General features: G+C 42.6%; 1 protein-coding gene across 4 annotated transcripts in view; it reads left to right on the top strand.

Annotated features, from left to right (window-relative positions):
- The first annotated feature begins 5505 nt into the window (after positions 1–5505).
- Positions 5506–23100, top strand: part of sntg2 (syntrophin, gamma 2) — a 110213-nt gene continuing 92618 nt past the window's right edge. For 2 of the 4 annotated variants that reach the window (XM_046367477.1, XM_046367478.1), the window contains exons 1-2: positions 5506–5935; positions 15401–15539. In XM_046367477.1, coding sequence (XP_046223433.1) covers positions 15501–15539 — 39 coding nt within the window. In that variant the 5' untranslated portion in view covers positions 5506–5935; positions 15401–15500. Of the gene's footprint in view, positions 5936–15400; positions 15540–22632; positions 22649–23100 lie in introns of those variants that run through there. The other 2 variants (XM_046367480.1, XM_046367479.1) reach the window with 2 other exon arrangements.

Below are 23100 nucleotides of genomic sequence, written 5' to 3'. Positions count from 1 at the left end.
AACCACTAGGCTACCTGTCACCTCTACACTCTAACCACTAGGCTACCCTGACACCTCTACACTCTAACCACTAGGTTACCCTGCCACCTCTACACTCTAACCACTAGGCTACCCTGCCACCTCTACACTCTAACCACTAGGCTACCCTGCCACCTCTACACTCTAACCACTAGGCTACCCTGCCACCTCTACACTCTAACCACTAGGCTACCCTGCCACCTCTACACTCTAACCACTAGGCTACCCTGCCACCTCTACACTCTAACCACTAGGCTACCCTGCCACCTCTACACTCTAACCACTAGGCTACCCTGCCACCTCTACACTCTAACCACTAGGCTACCCTGACACCTCTACACTCTAACCACTAGGTTACCCTGCCATCTCTACACTCTAACCACTAGGCTACCCTGCCACCTCTACACTCTAACCACTAGGCTACCCTGCCACCTCTACACTCTAACCACTAGGCTACCCTGCCACCTCTACACTCTAACCACTAGGTTACCCTTCCACCTCTACACTCTAACCACTAGGCTACCCTGCCACCTCTACACTCTAACCACTAGGCTACCCTGCCACCTCTACACTCTAACCACTAGGCTACCCTGCCACCTCTACACTCTAACCACTAGGTTACCCTGTCACCTCTACACTCTAACCACTAGGCTACCTGTCACCTCTACACTCTAACCACTAGGCTACCCTGCCACCTCTACACTCTAACCACTAGGCTACCCTGCCACCTCTACACTCTAACCACTAGGCTACCCTGCCACCTCTACACTCTAACCACTAGGCTACCCTGCCACCTCTACACTCTATCCACTAGGCTACCCTGCATCTAGATCTAACCACTAGGCTACCCTACCACCTGTACACTCTAACCACTAGGCTACCCTGCCGCCCCATATATGAATGAGTGATGGTACAGAACGGCATTGGTAAGATGCAGTAGATGGTGTAGAGTACAGTATATACATATGAGATGAGTAATGTAGGGTATGTAATGAGGGCCCATGATGGTGTAGAGTACAGTATATACATATGAGATGAGTAATGTAGGGTATGTAATGAGGGCCCATGATGGTGTAGAGTACAGTATATACATATGAGATGAGTAATGTAGGGTATGTAATGAGGGCCCATGATGGTGTAGAGTACAGTATATACATATGAGATGAGTAATGTAGGGTATGTAATGAGGGCCGAATCTGTTGAACCTCCTGAGGGGGAAGAAACATTGTCTTCACAACTGTGTTGGTTTGTGTGGACCAGATTCTTAGTGATGTGGACACCGAGGAACTTGAGGCTCTCGACCCGCTCCACTACAGCCCTGTTTGTGTGGATGGGGGCGTGGCTCGCCCCCCATTTCCTGTAGTCCACGATCAGCTCCTTTGTCTTGCTGACTTTGAGGGAGAGGTTGTTGTCCTGGCAAAACACTGCCAGGTCACTGACCTTCACCCTATAGGCTGTCTCATCGTCGTCGGTGATCAGGCTTACTTACCACTGTTGTGTCGTCAGCAAACTTAATGATGATGTTTCGGTGTCATGCAGTTGTTGATGAACAGGGAGTACAGGAGGGTAATGGATCAGTGAAGCAATTTTTTTTATTTTTTATTTTGGCTCTAAATAAACTCCAAAAATGTTTGGATTTTTAAATAAAATAATAATAATATATGCCATTTACAGATATGAATGAGATTTATTTGAGTGTATTTTTATCCATATCAGGTGAACCATTTAGAAATTACAGCACTTTTGGTACACCATCCCCCCATTTTAGGACACTAAAAGTTCTGGGACAAATGCACCTGTATGTGTATTGAAGTAGTCAAAAGTTTAGTAGGTCCCATATTCCTACCTCACCAAGCGTGTACTTTCTAAACGGTTCACCCGATATGGATGAAAATACCCTTTAATTGAAGCTGACAGTCTGCACTAACCTCATACGCATTGTATCATTTTAAATCCAAAGTGTTGGAGTACAGAGCCAACAAAAAAAACATGTCACTGCTCCAATAATGATGAAGGCCACGCTGCATGTGAGAATGAATCGAGCGGACAGGAAGCAGGCTCTCTGTGGCAAGAACAAATGCTTCATGACCAATAAGTGGTGCGATAGGAGGGGGGGGGGGGCATATAGGAACTTGCAAACTTCTGCTCTCCCAACTTGGAATACTTGGACATCAAATGTCGTCCTTTTAACCTTCCGAGAGAGTTCTCAGGGATTATCGCCATGGCTGTGTACATCCCGACCCCTTAAGCTGGCACCAAAAAGTCTCTCAAAGATGTTCATTGGACCCTGAACAAACTGGAGACAGCGTATCCTGAGCCAGCATTCATTGTCGGAGGGGGACATTAACAAAAGTAATTTATGGACTGTGCTCGCGTATTACTATCAACACATTGACTTTCCAACTCACGAACATTCAACTCTTGACTACTGCTATATGCCTTTTCGACAATTTTATAAGGCCATCTCCCATTCTCCTTTTGGCAAATCTGACCACGACTCCATTTTGCTCCTCCCTACCTGCAAACAAAGATTCAAGAGGGAAGTTCTGGTGGTCAGATCTATACAACGCTGGTCTGACCAATCAGAATCCATGCTCCAAGACGGTTTTGATCACGTGCCCTGGAATATGTTTCGGGTCGATAGTATGGTTAAACTACAAACACGAACCTACGTAGATCGTTCAAGATGCCAAGACACAGGTATAGGGACAAAATTAGAGGAGAAATTCAGCGGGTCGGACACGAGGCATATGTGGCAGGAACTTCTAATGATTACTGATTACTAAAAGAAAGCCAGTCACGTCGCGGAAACCAACGCCACCCTACCAGATGAGCTAAACACCTTTTTCTTACGCTTTGAGCATAACGACTCTGAGTTGCAGAGAGCCCCTTGGGGTTTCCACGGAGGACATATGTAAGTCCTTCAAGTGCGTTACTCTTTCAAGGCAGCCGGCCCAGACGTTGTGTTTTCGGACATTTTCTCTCTCTAGCTCAAGCCATTATCCCCACCTGCTTCAAGACATCCACTATCATCCTAAGTGTCCAAGAAGGGGAAAGTAACTGACCTGATTGACTACCGACCCGTAGCACTCACTTGCTTCGAGAGGCTAGTCAAAGATCACATCACCTCCTCTCTCCCCGACACACTCGACCCTACCGCCCCGACAGATCCACGGAAGATGGAATTGCCATTGCGCTGCACACTGCCCTTACCCACCTGGACAAAAGGAATACATATGTCAGGATGCTGTTCATTGACTACAGCTCTGCCTTCAATTCCATAGTTCCCACTAAGCTCAACATAAAGCCCACAGCCCTGCGTTTGAACTCCTCCCTATGCAACTGTGTCTTGGACTTCCTGACAGGCCACCCTCAGGTGGTGAAGGTAGAAAACATTACCTCCTCCACACTGATCCCCAACATGGGTGTCCCACAAGGGTGCGTCCTCAGTCCCCTCATGTATTCCCTGACTACCCACGACTGCGTGGCCTCACACAGTTCCAACTCCATCATCAAGTTAGCTGATGACACGACAGTAGTAGGGGCCTGATTACCAACAACGACGGCGTGGTGCCAGGTAAACAACCTCTCCCTCATTGTCAGCAAAACAAAGGGAGCTGATTGTGGACTTCAAGAGGAACCAGGCTGGGCACGCCCAAATCCTCATCAATGTGGCCAGCATGGAGATGGTCAAAAACGAATAGCTCCTCTGCGTAGTCAACTCCGAAGAGCTGAAATGGTCAAACCACATGGACACCATGGTGAATAAGGCATGACAGCGACACTTCAACCTTCAACAAGAGGGCTCTCAAAATGTTCTACAGTTCCACCATCGGGAGCATACTGTCGGGTTGCATCACAGCCTGGTACGTCAACTCCACCGTCACTGACCACAAGGCTCTACAGAGGGTTGTTCGCTCGGCCGAACACACCATTGGGTGCACGCTGCCTGCCCCCCAGGGACCTCAGCCAGCCCAACCATGGCCTGTCATCCCTGATTCCATCACTCAGACGCACACAGTATGAGCGGTATCATGGCAAAAACTGCACCTTGCCAAGCAGTTGCCATACCAAGCAGTTGCCATACCAAGCAGTTGCCATACCAAGCAGTTGCCATACCAAGCAGTTGCCATGCCAAGCAGTTGCCATGCCAAGCAGTTGCCATGCCAAGCAGTTGCCATACCAAGCAGTTGCCATACCAAGCAGTTGCCATAACAAGCAGTTGCCATACCAAGCAGTTGCCATACCAAGCAGTTGCCATACCAAGCAGTGATGCAGCCAGTCAAGATGCTCTCAATATTGTGCAGCTATAAAACGTTTTGAGGATCTGAGGGCCCATGCCAAATCTTTAAAGCCTCCTGGGGGAGAAGAGGCATCAGAGCCAGCATAGTAGGATTCTTCTTCCATAGAAAGATCTTATGCTTTGCAATAATGGCAAGATTTTCAGAGTTGACATGTTCGACTGCAGTGTTTCATTTTCGCTTCAATAATTGAAATAACACCTCAAGTACTTCCTCTCATCAGGTGCATCGATTTATTTTTTGTCAAAACTGCAACATTTCTCTTGCACCATTTAAACAGGCTTCCAACGGCAAGTGCAAATGAATCCTTCCAATTTCCGAATCCCGGGATGAATCAAACACATGGAATCTGAGACGACATAACTGTCTTGAGTATGAGGAGACAGTACCACATTGGTTGCAGTGAGAGTGATCCATACCATGGGCAGTTAGGCTGGAGAAGAGGGATATTTTTTTTCCATTTGAGGGTGAAGTGAAAAGCCCCTCTGCAGAGTCACACATATTCGGCAAAGAATATATTGTAAACTATATCCTCCTGTATTGTATTTACTCTAAAATGTTTATTCTATTCTACTTTCGTTTACTTTAGGTTCATTCTTATTGTTTATTATTTCTTATTGTTGTTGCATTGTTCAGAAGGAACCTGCCACCAGTAAGCATTTCGCTGGATGTGTATCCTGTATATATGACTAATAAAACGTGGAACTATATTTCCCTTACATCTGTTATGGTTAGCGTTCGGGAGCATTCCCAGCGTTGTGCTCCCTTTCCAAATACATTCTTAACAATGCTTTTCAAAACAACAATACATTTGAATCATGGATTGAATGTGTACGATACATTTCGAGGTCTGTTGCAGAGAGTCTTGGACGTTTGAAGTCTAGTCCTGCTCCCTTTGAAATATGACAAAATCAACATTCATTTATTCAAAATGTAGATGTTAATCATGTCCTTTATTATTGAGAGGAATAACTCATAGCCGTATGGCCGAATATTCTGTTAATTAGACACATAAAGGCCGAACTAACCATTTTAATCATTGAAATCCATGCTTAACAAAACATTACTATACATAGTTTTTTAAATAATATAAAATGAATTTAATTTCTTACAATGACAACAGGTGGAGACAACATACAGGCGGTGTGTTGTGCGCCTCACCAATCACGACACAGAACGCAGCGAAGAGCAGCGGTAGCTGTTTTAACCTCCCTTATGGATTCTTCTATCTAACATTTTGAGCTGTGCATCTATTTTCAGATAGTTACCATTAATTGCGTGACTATCTACCAGATCTACAAACACCGTCGGGAAATGTCACATAGCGACTAGACAGTGCACTGTTGAGCGAAGTAGTCTGCCTGCCTACCTACCTTTGAAGTCTACCCCGTTGCGCACTGGCTATATGCTTGGTCAGTCTGCTCTTCCGTGTGCCTCTTGGTGAATGGGACGTTGTAAAACGGCATTAACAGACTATTGTTGGATAAATGACTCATTCATGAAAGTCTCTTCGAGGTCTGCGGACAGAGCCAGCGGCTGAATGGGAAATGAATGTGACCGGGAAACAGCTACCAGAACAGATAGAGCGTCCAGCCAGCCTCTTGGTTCCAACTTGGGCAAGTACAGGCTCTCTCTCTCTGCCTTTTAAAAAAACCCTACTAAATATGTGTTTAGTTTGTTTAATCAGATATGCTCCAGTTCTGCTGGAAAGAAAATGTCAGGATTTAAAACAAAATATCACATCGGTAGATCATTTCCCCCGTGGATGCTTGAGAAGCAGGAAGTAGGAGAATTTTAATAAATATTCCATCATGCAGTTTGCACTCAAAGAAAGTTGTTTTTATTCTACCTTGACACAATCTATTCTGCATTCACGCGTTCATTGCGTTCCTATGCGGATGAGTTCTTCTGTTCCCACATGGCTTGTGGTTATCAATAATCGCCGATTTGTCCTCCTGCAACGCCATAGGTAAATAAGATGATCAAAGTACATCGAAGTTGTGATTTAATAAGTACATAATGAACCCTTTTACCTTATTCTCAACCTGCTGGTAGAGCATGTTTTGACAGTGTATTTAAAAGTTGATGTGAAAACAATCTTAACTTGAACATGATTGGTCAACTCGGCCCCCTGCATCAATTGAAATCATTTGTATTCTTTTGGGTTTCTGCAGTTCAGTCATGGCTGTGGCACTAATTTAGCCCAGTCAGAGGGCTGGCTGTAAGAAGTTGGTCCCCAAAGATATGGGATAAAAGGCAGGAATTCGGTTGGTGAGGGATTAATGTTCCACTCTTCCTGCTAGCACTGTAGAGACCTTGAAGAGGAGGAATATGAAATAGTTAAAATGTGAAAAGACTAAAAAGCAAAAATTGGCCAACCAGGTGGTTCATATCTCAGTACTGTGGACTAAGAAAAGGGTACTATATTATAACAAATACTTAATTTAGTCAAACATATGATTGAATTGTTGACATTTACATACATTTAAGTCATTTAGCAGACGCTCTTATCCAGAGCGACTTACAAATTGGTGCATTCACCTTATGACATCCAGTGGAACAGTCACTTTACAATAGTGCATCTCATTAGATTATGCATCATAACATAGCATCCGTTGTCCACTGAGATCAAGGTTCAATCCACCAATCTGATATTTCACAACGTGACCTTAATGACCAATGCAATACAAACTTGTTAATAATTCCCCCTTATATTCTTCCATTAATGAAAGTGAATATCCCTAATTTATTTGTTTTTATAATAAAAAAACTCCAATTTATTTATTTTTATTTTATCTTTTTAAACCAGGTAGGCTAGTTGAGAACAAGTTCTCATTTACAACTGCGACCTGGCCAAGATAAAGCATAGCAGTGTGAACAGACAACACAGTTACACATGGAGTAAACAATTAACAATATCAGACAGACCTGCAGTGATGAAAGTTGATTCTTTGATATAAGAGAATCCACAGTTCCTACATCCATTTTTTTAAACGTATAAATTAAATGTCATTTTGATATCATAGATGGTCAGTCCTTGCACCCATAGCTCTGCCTATACATTTGAGAGTGGTTCCATTTCTCCAGGCCCATCCGGCAGTTTTTTTTCACTACCAAAACAAAGGCAGGGTTGGCAGTTTGTTATGGTTTCTAACTTTAAAAGGTTGATATGCCGTATTCATAAGTAGAGTGGTAACTTCAGACACACACACACACACACACACACACACACACACACACACACACACACACACACACACACACACACACACACACACACACACACACACACACACACACACACACACACACACACACAAAGATAGTAGCGTATAAAACATTAAACAATAAAACATTCATAAGAACACAAGTGAATAACAGAAGCCTTGTCTTCTGCTGTGAATCTCAGTCATGATTCAAGGTTTTTAACCATTCGTCTTCTTCCCACGGGATCAACAGCCCCTATTTCCACAGATGCTCTGTTTTTTTTATTTTTAGGATAATTACAGAGACAATTTGATGTCTGTCTGTATGGATGTCTATATTATTATTATTATTATTATATATTAAGGTTTTTAACCATGTCTGGATGTCTGTATGGATGTCTGTATGGATGTCAGATGTCTGTCTGGATTCTATTTTTAGGATAATTACAGAGACAATTTGATGTCTGTCTGGATGTCTGTCTGGATGTCTGGATGTATGGATGTCTGTCTGGATGTCTGTCTGGATGGATGTCTGTGTATGGATGTCTGTCTGGATGTCTGTCTGGATGTCTGTCTGGATGTCTGTATGGATGTCTGGATGTCTGGATGTCTGGATGTCTGTCTGGATGTCTGTCTGGATGTCTGGATGTATGTCTGGATGTCTGTCTGGATGTCTGTCTGGATGTCTGTATGGATGTATGTCTGGATGTCTGTATGGATGTCTGGATGTATATTTGTATGTCTGTATGGATGTCTGTCTGTCTGGATGTCTGTCTGTCTGTATGGATGTCTGTATGGATGTCTGTATGGATGTCTGTATGGATGTCTGTATGTCTGTATGGATGTCTGTATGTATGGATGTCTGTATGGATGTCTGTATGGATGTCTGTATGGATGTCTGTATGGATGTCTGTATGGATGTCTGTATGGATGTCTGTATGGATGTCTGTATGGATGTCTGTATGGATGTCTGTATGGATGTCTGGATGTCTGTGTGGATGTCTGTATGGATGTCTGTATGTCTGTATGGATATGTTCTAAATAGATCAGATGTTCTATTGCTTTTCAATGTGAGCCTCTAAACTGCCCTGGTCTGCCCTTTAAAACTATTTAGAATGATGTTTACACTCTTCTTTTTAGATGACTCCACGTCCTATAGCTGTAGATTCAGCCATAAGGCTCAAGCCCAATGAAATGGGAAAGATACTACCTGATCTAGTCATGTCAATTAGTTTTAGTCTTAAGTATCATGGGATGGGCCAACCTGGCGCTCATTAAGTCCCGTCACTTCAGCTACGTTCTCCAAGGAATGATCATCCATTGTGAGGTATATTCAATGTTCAACATTCCTGTCTGTAGTGCCAGAGGCCAAGCAGTATGTGTACTATCAAACCATGTTCTAGTCTGCCTTCAGGATCTGATCTTTTTGGTTATTATTCTTTAATGAAACATCTCCTTTGATTTTTGCTGTAATGAAAACTGTGATGTACATGGGGGAGGGGGGGGGAGCATGCACAACTCCCCCTGGTCAAAGGCCTGGAGGTTCCTCTTAGCATGGAACATAATTACACCCCAGTGGAGTGTGAAAGTCGATGGAGTTGTAGCCAGGAAATCAATCAGGCTTAATATTAAACCATGTGAGTCCTACTGACTGTTTGGAAAATGTCATATCCACAGCCACCTTGATGGCGTTTAACTTGACTCTCTATTATACTGGCTGTAAGCGATGCAATCTCAACCAGATAATGATTCTCCTATATACGATTCCTATAAGTTCAGCTACGCTGATACCGATTTTAAATCCTTCCCTGAGATGTCTACTTATCAAAAAAAAAAAAAAAAATGCAACTCCTCCACTGCATTGTTATTAGTGACCCACAACATTTTCATTTTGATCTAAGGCAGAGAGAGACCTCATGAATTTGAATGATGTTCAATGCATTTCAAAATGAGATTTTTTTTTCTTGCCTTCTCTAAAAATGGGATATTTCCGAAAGTGTTTGCTCACACCAGGTTCTACTGATTTGCATAATACCTGTTTAACCTCGCTGTCATACTGCTGATGATGTGTAATTATTATTAATATTATATTTACTGTGTATCATTATGCTGGATTGTATTCCTCTTCGAATTCCTGAATGATCACAGATCACAATAGGTGTACTTTTGGTGTAATTTTGACCGCCCGAAATTGTATTACAATTTAGGATATTCCCTTAAAAGTGTAAATAGATTATGCTTGGTCCTCAACTGAGCATCGCTTTGCTGACATTATCCCTCGAGGGAAGGTTTAAATGACCTCCAACCAGACGGGAGGTTTAAATGACCTCCAACCAGACGGGAGGTTTGAATGACCTCCAACCAGAGGGACGGTTTGAATGACCTCCAACCAGAGGGAAGGTTTGAATGACCTCCAATCAGAGGGAAGGTTTGAATGACCTCCAACCAGAGGGAAGGTTTGAATGACCTCCAACCAGAGGGAAGGTTTGAATGTCCTCCAACCAGAGGGAAGGTTTGAATGACCTCCAACCAGAGGGAAGGTTTGAATGACCTCCAACCAGAGGGAAGGTTTGAATGACCTCTATTCTACTGAATTCACCTGTATTCTACTGAGTTCATCTGTATTCTACTGAATTCACCTGCATTCTACTGAATTCATCTGTGTTCTACTGAGTTCACCTGTATTTTACCGAGTTCATTTATATTCTACCACACCTGTATTCTACTGAGTTCATCTGTATTCCACTGAGTTCATCTGTATTCCACTGAGTTCATCTGTATTCCACTGAGTTCACCTGTATTCCACTGAGTTCACCTGTATTCCACTGAGTTCACCTGTATTCCACTGAGTTCACCTGTATTCCACTGAGATTCCACTGAGTTCACCTGTATTCCACTGAGATTCCACTGAGTTCACCTGTATTCCACTGAGTTCACCTGTATTCCACTGAGTTCACCTGTATTCTACTGAGTTCACCTGTATTCTACTGAGTTCACCTGTATTCTACTGAGTTCACCTGTATTCTACTGAGTTCACCTGTATTCTACTGAATTCACCTGTATTCTACTGAGTTATCTGTATTCTACTGAGTTCACCTGTATTCTACTGAGTTCACCTGTATTCTACTGAATTCACCTGTATTCTACTGAGTTATCTGTATTCTACTGAGTTCACCTGTATTCTACTGAATTCACCTGTATTCTACTGAATTAATCTGTGTTCTACTGAGTTCACCTATGTTCTACTTAGTTCACCTGTATTTTACTGAGTTCATTTATATTCTACCACACCTGTATTCTACTGTGTTCACCTGTATTTATCTTAGTTCATCTGTATTCTACTAAGTTCACCTGTATTCTACTTAGTTCACCTGTATTCTACTTAGTTCACCTGTATTCATCTGAGTTCACCTGTATTCATCTGAGTTCACCTGTATTCATCTGAGTTCACCTGTGTTCTACTGAGTTCACCTGTGTTCTACTGAGTTCACCTGTGTTCTACTGAGTTCACCTGTGTTCTACTGAGTTCACCTGTGTTCTACTGAGTTCACCTGTGTTCTACTGAGTTCACCTGCGTTCTACTGAGTTCACCTGCGTTCTACTGAGTTCACCTGCGTTCTACTGAGTTCACCTGCGTTTTACTGAGTTCACCTGCGTTCCGCTGAGTTCACCTGCGTTCCGCTGAGTTCACCTGCATTCCGCTGAGTTCACCTGCATTCCGCTGAGTTCACCTGCATTCCGCTGAGTTCACCTGCATTCCGCTGAGTTCACCTGCATTCCGCTGAGTTCACCTGTATTCCGCTGAGTTCACCTGTACTGTATTCCGCTGAGTTCACCTGTACTGTATTCCGCTGAGTTCACCTGTATTCCGCTGAGTTCACCTGTATTCCGCTGAGTTCACCTGTATTCCGCTGAGTTCACCTGTATTCCGCTGAGTTCACCTGTATTCCGCTGAGTTCACCTGTATTCCGCTGAGTTCACCTGTATTCCGCTGAGTTCACCTGTATTCCGCTGAGTTCACCTGTATTCCGCTGAGTTCACCTGTATTCCGCTGAGTTCACCTGTATTCCGCTGAGTTCACCTGTATTCCGCTGAGTTCACCTGTATTCCGCTGAGTTCACCTGTATTCCGCTGAGTTCACCTGCATTCCGCTGAGTTCACCTGCATTCCGCTGAGTTCACCTGTATTCCGCTGAGTTCACCTGTATTCCGCTGAGTTCACCTGTATTCCGCTGAGTTCACCTGTATTCCGCTGAGTTCACCTGTATTCCGCTGAGTTCACCTGTATTCCGCTGACTCCATTTTGATTCCAGACTGAGATCATAAAGGGAAACAGATAGAAGACCAAGCTTGAAAATAGCACTGATTAAGACGCCTACTAAGAACACCCAGTACTTGCCATGTATTCATATCATTTTGTGAATATATCTATCCATTGCTGCATGTGAAAAATAGTTTGTATGCTTTAATAATTAATTATGAAAAATGTTAAGAAAATGTTGAAAAATGTAATCATTTCAAATAAGCTACATTACGCGTTATGTTGCCTGACATTGCAGGGTTGCAGATAGCCTAGTGGTTAGAGCGTTTGGACTAACCAAAACATTGCAAGATCAAATCCCCAAACTGACAAGGTAAAAATCTGTCATTCTGCCCCTGTCAGTTAACCCACTGTTCCTAGGCCGTCATTGAAAATAAGAATGTGTTCTTAACTGACTTGCTTATTTAAATAAATGTTAAATATATATATTTTTTAACTGTTAGCTACACTATTCTTACTAACCACGTAGTTTTACAGCAGTTACCTAATGTTAGTTGGCTACTAATACATTGAACTTGCCAGGCATTATATTAACTGTCTCTTATCTAACTAACTACCCAAAGTTTAATGACTTGATTATTTACATTCTAAGTGTTATTTGTCATGCAATTCAACAACGATCTACTCCGATTTCAGAGCACTCTCGCACAGAATAACTCATGAATTTACGAATGCTCGTTGAATATGGCAGGTGTCAGTAAACATAGGCAAAAAAAAAATGCAATTGTTGCCAGCAGCACAGATACAGTCACCAACGCGCTGGACAACATGAAAACAGCCTAATCAGCTCTGCTAGGGCGAGTAAAATAGTCAGAGTGAGGTGTTCTCTCACTTGTGTCTGGAAGTAGCTAGCCATCGTTAGCCAGTTAGCTTGGGTGCTTGACTGCCGTTGAAAGCTCGGATCAAACCTACTCCTCGGCCAGAGAGTCCTGTGTGGGCTCTAAACGCTCCGAGAGCGAAACACTCTGCATTTATGAACGGACAATCTGACAACGCTCTGGATTTACGAAGGGTTTGGCTAGTGATTTGTTATGCTAAAAAGCTAGCAAGAGGTTGCATAACAATAGCATCAACTTCCGGTAGACAGGCGAAGTGCTAGTACACTCAACTGCAAGGATACCGTTTGTTTACAGCATCCTAAAATGAACTAATAGTATGTAGTTAGTATGGGTATTCGAGCCAAGCTTATGTGTTCACTGTGTTCACTGCTATGAACTGTACTCCAGTTCTGTTTTAAGTGGCTTTCCCACTAAACTTGAACCACATTGTCATTCTGTAATCTGTGATGATGGATTTCATTAAAATTATTCAAAACAATTCGTCAGCTACCTACCTGGAACCAGATGGAACATGGTGAGGTTTTTGTAAAAGGAAGTGTAGTTACTATGTAGTTCTCAGGTAATTATAATTTTAATAATTCATTTCTAAGTAACGTTCTAAGCAGTGGTCTGTAAAATAAAGTGTTACTATATTTACCCTAATGAGCTGCCCCATAATGCATCAGCATTTAAGACATCTTACATAAACACTTCAAAGAAATAATCCATTATTTGAAATATTTATTCACCACTGTAATAATTTGTGACACTGGTGTGGGTCTGTTTACCAGATTAAATTTGTTCTATGTCAAGATAAGACCAGTGTTACCATGAATCCTGAAAGTCATGAATATTTAATGTACAGTATATTTTGTTTCACTGCCCAGTTCTGTTTCCTCCCAGTTCATAATTTTGTTATTGTAGCCTTTGGTAAGAGCATTGAGACGGTAACCTAAAGGTTGCTAGTTCGAATCCCCAAGCCGAAAACGTGAACAACCTGCCGATGTGCCCTTGAGCAAGGTCACTGAATTATAATCGCTCCAGGAACGCTGGACAACGGTGACCCTGGGCTTGACTCCACTCTCCGAGGGTGTCTCAGAGGGAGTTGGGATATGCAGAACACACATTGCAATTTACACGTGTGTATTAGAACGCACTTCTACACATGTGAAATAGAACAAATATAAACCAAATTATTATTATAAAATATGTTTCTATTGTGGTGAGAACTTTCTTCATGAATTAATTAATTTATACTTATTTATTTGTATAGATGGGGGCAGTGCTCTTATTGTCCATTCAGTAACCCTCACCCATTCACCCACAATGTTGTCATTACGACTCTGAACCACTTCCCTGTGGTTTTTGACGTGTGGCTGTGTTCGGGCTTGTTAAACATCATGTTTGGTGGTACGTTACTACGGAAAAAAACTCCAATGACAAACGTAGTGAAAACCTCCATTTAGGTAGATATTATTTGCAGTCATTGGCTTATTGCACTAATAAAATGCCAAGATTCAATTTACACTTTCTTTTCACCCCATCTGCATCCCCTAGAGAGAGAATGCCAGATATAATTATTGTCTTGTGTCCCCTCATGTATATTGTCCAGATGCGTTTTCCCTTAGTCGCTACATAACGCTTTGAATAATAGTTATCTCCTTCTGGAAGTCAAGGGAAAATGCATGACCTAAATTCCAAACTGTCTTTGAAAAAGAATGGGACCCTCCTCTACAACTTTAAAAGAGGCATGGATCAAACATTTGTGCTATCAAGAGATTACATCCCATCTACTTCCTAATGCGGTATGGGAATCAAACATAGTACCTTTTATAGAGTCACGTATTTTATTTAAAAAATATATTTAACTAGGCAAGTCAGTTAAGAACAAATTCTTATTTACAATGACGGCCTAGGAACAGTGGGTTAACTGTCTTGTTCAAGGGCAGAATGAACGATTTCTACCTTGTCAGCTCAGGGATTCGATCTAGCAACCTTTCGGTTACATTTACATTTACATTTAAGTCATTTAGCAGACGCTCTTATCCAGAGCGACTTACAAATTGGTTACTGGCCCAAAACGCTCTAACCACTAGGCTACCTGCCACAAAAACCTGTTTTCTCTTTGTCATTATGGGCTATTGATGAGGGGAAACAAATAATTTAATACAATTTTAGAATAAGGCTGTAACCGTAACAAAATGTGGAAAAAGTCAAGTGGTCTGAATACTTTCCCGAATGCACTGTATGGTACTTAGGGCTTCAACAAAAAATGCTGCTTAGTTAAGCATTGTTTTAATTCAAATGTATTGTTTAGTTTTATCTGTATTGCCTCTGATAAAATCCGATAATACCTGAGTGGAACTTTGTTAAGAAAGACAGAGTTCTAGAATTTTCAAAAATTGTAAATAATTCGCCAACTGTGCTTTCTGTTAATTTTTGATCATCCTTGTGGGTTTTTTTTTCTTTCTTCTTCTAGCCCATTAGGGCAAAAAGCAAGAGATGGAATGACAAAACAAGGCGTAGAAAAAATCCATGGAGGATATCATGTGAACAGAAATAAAAGCACAACACTTTAGAGGGGGGGAAAAAGTTTGTAAAAAAAAAAAATTACAAAAAGCCTTTTTTTTTGTGAAACAGCTCTTTGAGCTCCTGTTGTTAGTGAGAGAACTAGGTCACTATAGCAACACAGTAACTCAGGCAGGTAAAATGTATTTTTTTCTATCTATCTCAACAGACAAAATCTGGAATTGCCCTGCTGTATAACAAGGAGACCAGTAATACTTATGATGTCCATCTAAAGCTGACAAAAGAGGTGTTGACCATACAGAAGCTGGATGTGGTTTGCACGAGAGGGGGGTGACCCACAATTAAATGTAAGTACTGAGGCTTTACCTTGACATTAGGGGGTGGGTTTGCCCATACTTGGGTTAACCAGGCACACATAACTAACACTTTAAACTCAAACTGGTATTTGTGTTCATTGACAAGAAATGACTTCAGTTCCGTTCACATTAATACCCTGATGATGACGAGACCACAGCTGACTCAAGCTGTTCACATCCTGACACTGATGTGGATAGCTTACGATAGCTTTAGTTGGATGTAATGGGGACATGAAAGATGTTATTCACATTTAGCCTTAGTATAGTAGCTTTAGTTGATATGCTTTGTGTCAACCATTTCTAAAGAAGCGACACCCTGTTGTGTACATTTGTTTTAACTGTATTGAAAGTATCTAAAATGGCAGGGGCAGACTGGCCATCTGGCAATTCTGGAAAATGCCAGAAGGGCTGCACCATTTTTTTTTGGGGGGGGGGTCTGTTAAGATTTACAAAGTCAATTGTTTCATCAAATAGAAGAGAATATGGATAGTTAAACATGTAAAGGGTGCCTTTAAATGTTTGGTCAAACAGTAAAATGTATTATCCTCATGATTCCGGGAATGAAAGTGTCTGCCCTGCCGCTGTGCCGTTCCCTCGCTTGGGCCTGCTGCTGTGATGAGCGAGCCACTCTCCTCTCCCTTGATGCGCTCAATCATTTTTTTGTTTGTTCTGATTAACATTTCAAAATGCAATTGCGGGAAAAACACAGCTTAGGAAGTTTCCTCACCTTGTCCACGTCGAAGAAAGGATGGTCTCAAATTGCTGTTTGTACAGTGCCTTCAAAACACAGGAAGTTGGTGGCACCTTAATTGGGGACGACTGGCTCGTGGCCGGAGCGGAATACATCAAACATCAGGCCATTCCATTCTCTCCATTATCCATTATTTATTAAGTCAGTTAAGAATACATTATTATTTACAATGACTGCCTACACCGGCCAAACCCAGACGACGCGTGTGTGTGTGTGTGTGTGTGTGTGTGTGTGTGTGTGTGTGTGTGTGTGTGTGTGTGTGTGTGTGTGTGTGTGTGTGTGTGTGTGTGTGTGTGTGTGTGTGTGTGTGTGTGTGTGTGTGTGTGTGTGTGTGCAGTTGAAGTCGGGAGTTTACATACACTTAGGTTGGAGTCATTAAAACTTGTTTTTCAACCACTCCACAAATCTCTTGTTTACAAACTATAGTTTTGGCAAGTCGGTTAGGACATCTACTTTGTGCATGACACAAGTCATTTTTCCAACAATTGCTTACTATACAGATTATTTCACTTATAATTCACTGTATCACAATTCCAGTGGGTCAGAAGTTAACATACACTAAGTTGCCTTTAAATAGTTTGGAGAATTCCAGAAAATCATGTCATGGCTTTAGAAGCTTCTGATAGGCTAATTGATATAATTTGAGTCAATTGGAGGTGTACTTGTGGATGTGTTTCACGGCCTACCTTCAAACTCAGTGCCTCTTTGCTTGACATCATGAGAAAAATCAAAAGAAATCAGCCAAGAACTACGGTTTGCACATGGGAACAAAAATCATACTTTTTTGAGAAATGTCCTCTTGTCTGATGAAACAAAAATAGAACTGTTTGGCCATAATGACCATCGTTATGCTTGGAGGAAAAAGGGGGATGCTTGCAAGCTGAAGAACACCATCCCAACCGTGAAGCATGGGGCTGGCAGCATTATGTTTTGGGGGTGCTTTGCTGCAGGAGGGACTGGTGCATTTCACAAAATAGATGGCATCACGAGGAGGGAAAATTATGTGGATATATTGAAGCAACATCTCAAGACATCAGTCAGAAAGTTAAAGCTTGGTCGAAACTGGGTCTTCCAAATGGACAATGACCCCAAGCATACTTCCAAACGTATGGCAAGATGACTTAAGGACCACAAAGTCAAGGTATTGGAGTGGCCATCACAAAGCCCTGACCTCAATCCTATAGAACATTTGTTGGCAGAACTGAAAAAGCGTGTGTGGGCAAGGAGGCCTTACAAACCTGACTCAGTTACACCAGCTCTGTCAGGAGGAATGGGCCAAAATTCACCCAACGTTTTGTGGGAAGCTTGTGGAAGTCTACCTGAAACTTTTGACCCAAATTAAACAATTTAAACGAAATGCTTCCGAATTCTTATTGAGTGTATGTAAACCTCTGACCCATTGGGAATGTGATAAAAGAAATAAAAGTTGAAATAAATCATTCTCTCTACTATCATTCTGACATTTCACATTCTTAACATAAAGTGGTGATCCTAACTGACAGGGAATTTTTAGTAGGATAACATTTCAGATAATTGTGAAAAACTGTGTTTAAATGTAATTGGCTAAGGTATATGTAAACTTCCAACTTCAACTGTATATACACTCTGGTCTCCTACATTGCTTATCCTAATATTATATATTTCTTAATTCCATTTTTCTACTCCAGATTTGCGTGAATTGTTAAATATTACTGCATCTGCTATATATGTGTATGTGACCAATACCTTTTTGATTTAATTTAAAATGTCAAAGTGGAATTATGTTGTTTTACTTGTACCTCTACCTCGTCATTATGACAAGCATAAATACGTTCAGGAGTAAACATTTGCATAACTAGTCCCCAAGGGAGGCAGGAACCTAGGAGGAAACCTAGAGAGGAACCAGGCTCTGAGGCGTGGCCAGTCCTCTTCTGGCTCTGCCAGGTGTATATGATTAGAGTACATGGCCATCAAGGCCAGACACCAGATAAGACAGGGAAATTACACCAGATATAACTGGCTGACCGTAGCCCCCCGGCACATAGCCTATTGTGGCCCCGTCAAAAGTGCTTTGCCAAAGCACAGCCCCCACACCGCCAAAAGGATATCAGCAGACCACCAACTTGCTACCCTAAGACAAGTGCGAGCATAGCCCACGAAGATACCCCACCCACTGCCCGAGGACATGAAAAAAGATAATGTCAGTGACTCAACCAAGTTGAGTATAGTGAAGGAAGCCTGGCACAACATGATGCATCCCTCCCAAGGACGGCATGGGAGAGCACAAGCAAGCCAGTGACTCAGCCCCCTAATAGGGTCAGAGGCAGAGAATCCCAGTGGAGAGAGGGGAGCCGGCCAGGCAGAGACAGCAAGGATGGTTCGTCACTCCAGTGCCTTGCCATTCACCTTCACACGCTGGGCCAGACAACACTCAATCATAGGACCTACTGAAGAGATGAGTCTTCAGTAAGGACCTAAAGGTTGAGACCGAGTCTGCCTCTCTCACATAGATCGGCAGACCCTTCCATAAAAATGGAGCTTTATGGAAGAAAGCCATGCCTCTAGCTCTTTGCTTAGAAATTCTAAGAACATTAAGTAGGCCTGCGTCTTGTGACTGTAGCATACGTGTACGTATGTACGACAGGACCAAATCAGCGAGATAAATCCATGTAAGGAGCAAGTCCATGTACTACTTGGTACTGTAGGTTAGCAGTAAAACCTTGAAATCAGCCCTCGGCTTAACAGAAAGCCAGTGTAGAGAGGCTAGCACTGGAGTAATATGATAATTTTTGGGGGGTTCTCGTCAAGATTCTAACAGCGATATTTAGCACTAGCTGAAGTTTATTTTGCGCTATCCAGGTAGACAAGGAGTGGAGCATTGCAGTAGTTTCATGTTGATGTGACCTTAGCATGGCTTAGATTTTATGCATTATTTTTGGTAAAGTGTGTCCGATTGTTTTGCAATGTTACGAACATGTAAAAAGGCTGCTCCTGAAATATTTTGAATATGTTTGTCAAAAGAAATATCAGGATCCAGAGCATCTCAAAGTTTTATTTGAGATGACTGTACAACCATCAAGATTCATTGTCAGATCCGACAGAAGATTTCTTTGTTTCTTGGGACCTAGAACTAGCATCTCTGTTTTGTCCGAGTTTAAAAGTGGAACATAAGCCGCCATCCACTTCCTTATGTCTGAAACACAGGCTTCCAGGGTAGGTGATTTTGGAGCTTCACCATGTTTCATCAAAATATACAGCTGTGTGTCATCTGCATAGCAGTGAATGTTGACATTGTGTTTCCAAATACACCCAATCACTACATAGATACGTGGCGTCCTTCCTAACTCGGTTGCCGGAGAGGAAGGAAACAGCTGAGGGATTTCACCATGAGACCAATGGTGACTTTAAAACAATTACAGAGTTTACTGGCTGTGATAGAATAATACTGAGAATGGATCAACAACATTTTAGTTCCTCCACAATACTAACCTAATTGACAGAGTGACAAGAAGGAAGCCTGTACACAAAAAAAATATTCCAAGTCATGCATCCAGTTTGCAACAAGGCACCGATGTAATATTGCTAAATATTTATACTTTGATTTACTGAGTACCATTCTCCATATTTTCAAACATAGTGGTGGCTGCATCATGTTAAGAATATGCTTAAAACCAATTTTAATCCCACTTTGTAATACAACAAAAAGTGGGGGGAAAATCAAGGGGTGTGAACACTTTCTGAAGGAACCGTATACTTCATATTTCTCAACTCTCAATATTTAGCTCAATCGCAACTATTTTAAAACGAAGGAATTTTAAATGGCTTTGAGATATGGAACGGTAACACACTCTAAATCCTCACCGGTCATTACGAGCCCATAGGCCTATAGGTAGCCTACTAGTAGCAGTGGGTATTGTATTTAGAGTTAGAGATATGGAGCAGTAACACACTCTAAATCCTCACCGGCCATTACGAGCCCATAGGCCTATAGGTAGCCTACTAGTAGCAGTGGGTATTGTATTTAGAGTTAGAGATATGGAGCAGTAACACACTCTAAATCCTCACCGGCCATTACGAGCCCATAGGCCTATAGGTAGCCTACTAGTAGCAGTGGGTATTGTATTTAGAGATATAGATTAAGGATGAAGCGTTTACCGGTTTCACGATAAACCACGGGAACATTCCCGTTTCAAATGTTAATTATCATTAAAACCGTGTTGGATTACCACAGTTTGAAAAAGTCATGGTAAATACGGTGCAGCATCAACCGAAGATATCAACAGTCTGACGCAGACGCAACGTGGTGTCTTGTTTTGTGTGACAACATGGAGGAAGGCAGTGACAGCGCTCAGATTCTTCAGCCTTCAAAAGAGGACCAAATCTGAAGTGTGGTCGTATTTTGGGTTTTACAAGAGTGCTGAGGGAAACTTAATCGAAGAGGATCAACCCGTCTGCAGAACATGCACAAAAAAGAAAAGAAAACGCACCTCAAATCTCTCAAGTCATCTTCGTGACCACCACCCACTACTTTATAGCGAATGCAAGGTAAGTTAACTTTTAGCTCAATGCATGATGTGTAGGGACTTCGGAATTGGGGGAAAATGTCATAGTTTGTCTAACTTGTTAATAGCTTGTCAATAATGTAAACTGAAGCGTTCACTGTTACCTACTGTTGTAAAACCCTACAAGTTGTTCTGCAGCTGTGTGTGTCGTGTGTCTGCAGACTCTATTCGCCCAATACACACGATAACACGTTATGTAGTTTAGTCACCCAACAAACACATTTTGTTCATTTAAAATCCGTCCGTCGTCGACTTGGTTGTAAAAGTGTTCCAACAGGAGACTCCTATACAAGACTCCTGTAATTATGTCAATTGTTGGGCTCATTGCAATTACTATCACTGTCTACTTAAGACTCATTTGTATTTATGTAAATTTGTGCATGGGGTCATTGCATATACTAAAATGCAACATTGAAGATAGACTGTGTGTGTGTGGGAGTGAATAATTATAACAATAATTCTAATATAACAACACTAATAATAAAAATAATAATGCATTTTCCATTGACTTCTTTACAGAGTGGCCGTGCAGCAGACAAACCCAGTGATGCTACTGGTCCCTCCTCATCTACAGTTGTGACACAGACACTCCAGCAAAGGCAGGCTACTTATGCATCCACATCGAAAAATGCTCAAGACCTCACTGCAGCCCTTTCATATTACATTACAAAGGACATGATGCCATTTCAAACTGTTGAGAGGCCTGTCTTTCTGAGGCTGATGAAGGCTGACGTGCCTCGAGGCCTGGCTTTCTGAGGCTGATGAAGGCTGCCGTCCCTCCCTGGCCTGGCTTTCTGAGGCTGATGAAGGCTGCCGTGCCTCGAGGCCTGGCTTTCTGAGGCTGATGAAGGCTGACGTGCCTCGAGGCCTGGCTTTCTGAGGCTGATGAAGGCTGCCGTCCCTCCCTGGCCTGGCTTTCTGAGGCTGATGAAGGCTGCCGTGCCTCGAGGCCTGGCTTTCTGAGGCTGATGAAGGCTGCCGTGCCTCGAGGCCTGGCTTTCTGAGGCTGATGAAGGCTGCCGTGACTCACTAAAAAGTGTCATCACGTACGTTATTTTCCAAGCCTGAAATCCTAAACTTGTACTACCAGGTTAAAGTTGATGTTGGAAAAAGTTTGGCTCAAGACACATGGTTTTCTGCAACTACTGACCTCTGGACCAGTGAAAGCTGGGGGTGGTCAACCCTACAACTGTGGAACCCTACAACTGTGGAACCCTACAACTGTGGAAACACAGTTGTTCCTAGAAGATCACTCGGCTCACAACATCAGAGAGTTTTTTGAGAATATTTTGGAAGAGTGGGGGGGGCAACAAAAATACCTGGTCTACATAACCACAGACAACGCAACAAACATGATCAAGGCTTTTGAAAAGTTCACCGAGATCCGTGGCTTGGGTGCTTTGGGCATCATTTAAACCTGACCATCTCAAAGGCTCTGAAAATTCAGAGAGTTGACACAGCAGTCAAGGCCTGCCGTCATCTGGTCCAAGGCTTCTCACAGAGCTGGAAGAGAAGGAGAGAACTTGAGAGAAAAGCAAGCTGCCCTCAACATGCCACAGAAAGCTCTGATCCATGATGTGGTGACTCGATGGGGGATCTACACACAAGGTGCTTGAGCGTTTCCTCAGCCAACAGCAGCCAGTCTGTGCGACACTGGCTGGAGAAAGAGGAAGATGGCATCTGATCCCCAAGGATGCCGACATAAGTGTCATGGAGCAACTGTGCCAGCTCCTTGAACCTCTGAGCAAGTTTATAGATGCACTTGCCTCAGAGACACGAGTGACACTGTCAGCCATCAAGCCACTTCTGTACTACGTCACACGTGATGTTCTGGTAGAAAAGGATACGGAGCCATCCCTGACCAGGGAGATGATACGGAGCCATCCCTGACCAGGGAGATGATACGTAGCCATCCCTGACCAGGGAGATGAAAAGGATACGGAGCCATCCCTGACCAGGGAGATGAAAAGGATACGGAGCCATCCCTGACCAGCGAGATGAAAAGGATACGGAGCCATCCCTGACCAGGGAGATGTTACGGAGCCATCCCTGACCAGGGAGATGATACGGAGCCATCCCTGACCAGGGAGATGATACGGAGCCATCCCTGACCAGGGAGATGATACGGAGCCATCCCTGACCAGGGAGATGAAAAGGATACGGAGCCATCCCTGACCAGGGAGATGAAAAGGATACGGAGCCATCCCTGACCAGGGAGAGGAAAAGGATACGGAGCCATCCCTGACCAGGGAGATGTTAC

This window comes from Oncorhynchus gorbuscha, linkage group LG10 (assembly GCF_021184085.1).
Source record: "Oncorhynchus gorbuscha isolate QuinsamMale2020 ecotype Even-year linkage group LG10, OgorEven_v1.0, whole genome shotgun sequence".
NCBI lineage: Eukaryota > Metazoa > Chordata > Actinopteri > Salmoniformes > Salmonidae > Oncorhynchus > Oncorhynchus gorbuscha.
The sequence above is the reverse complement of the archived record's forward strand: the minus strand, read 5'-3'. Positions and strand labels throughout refer to the sequence as shown.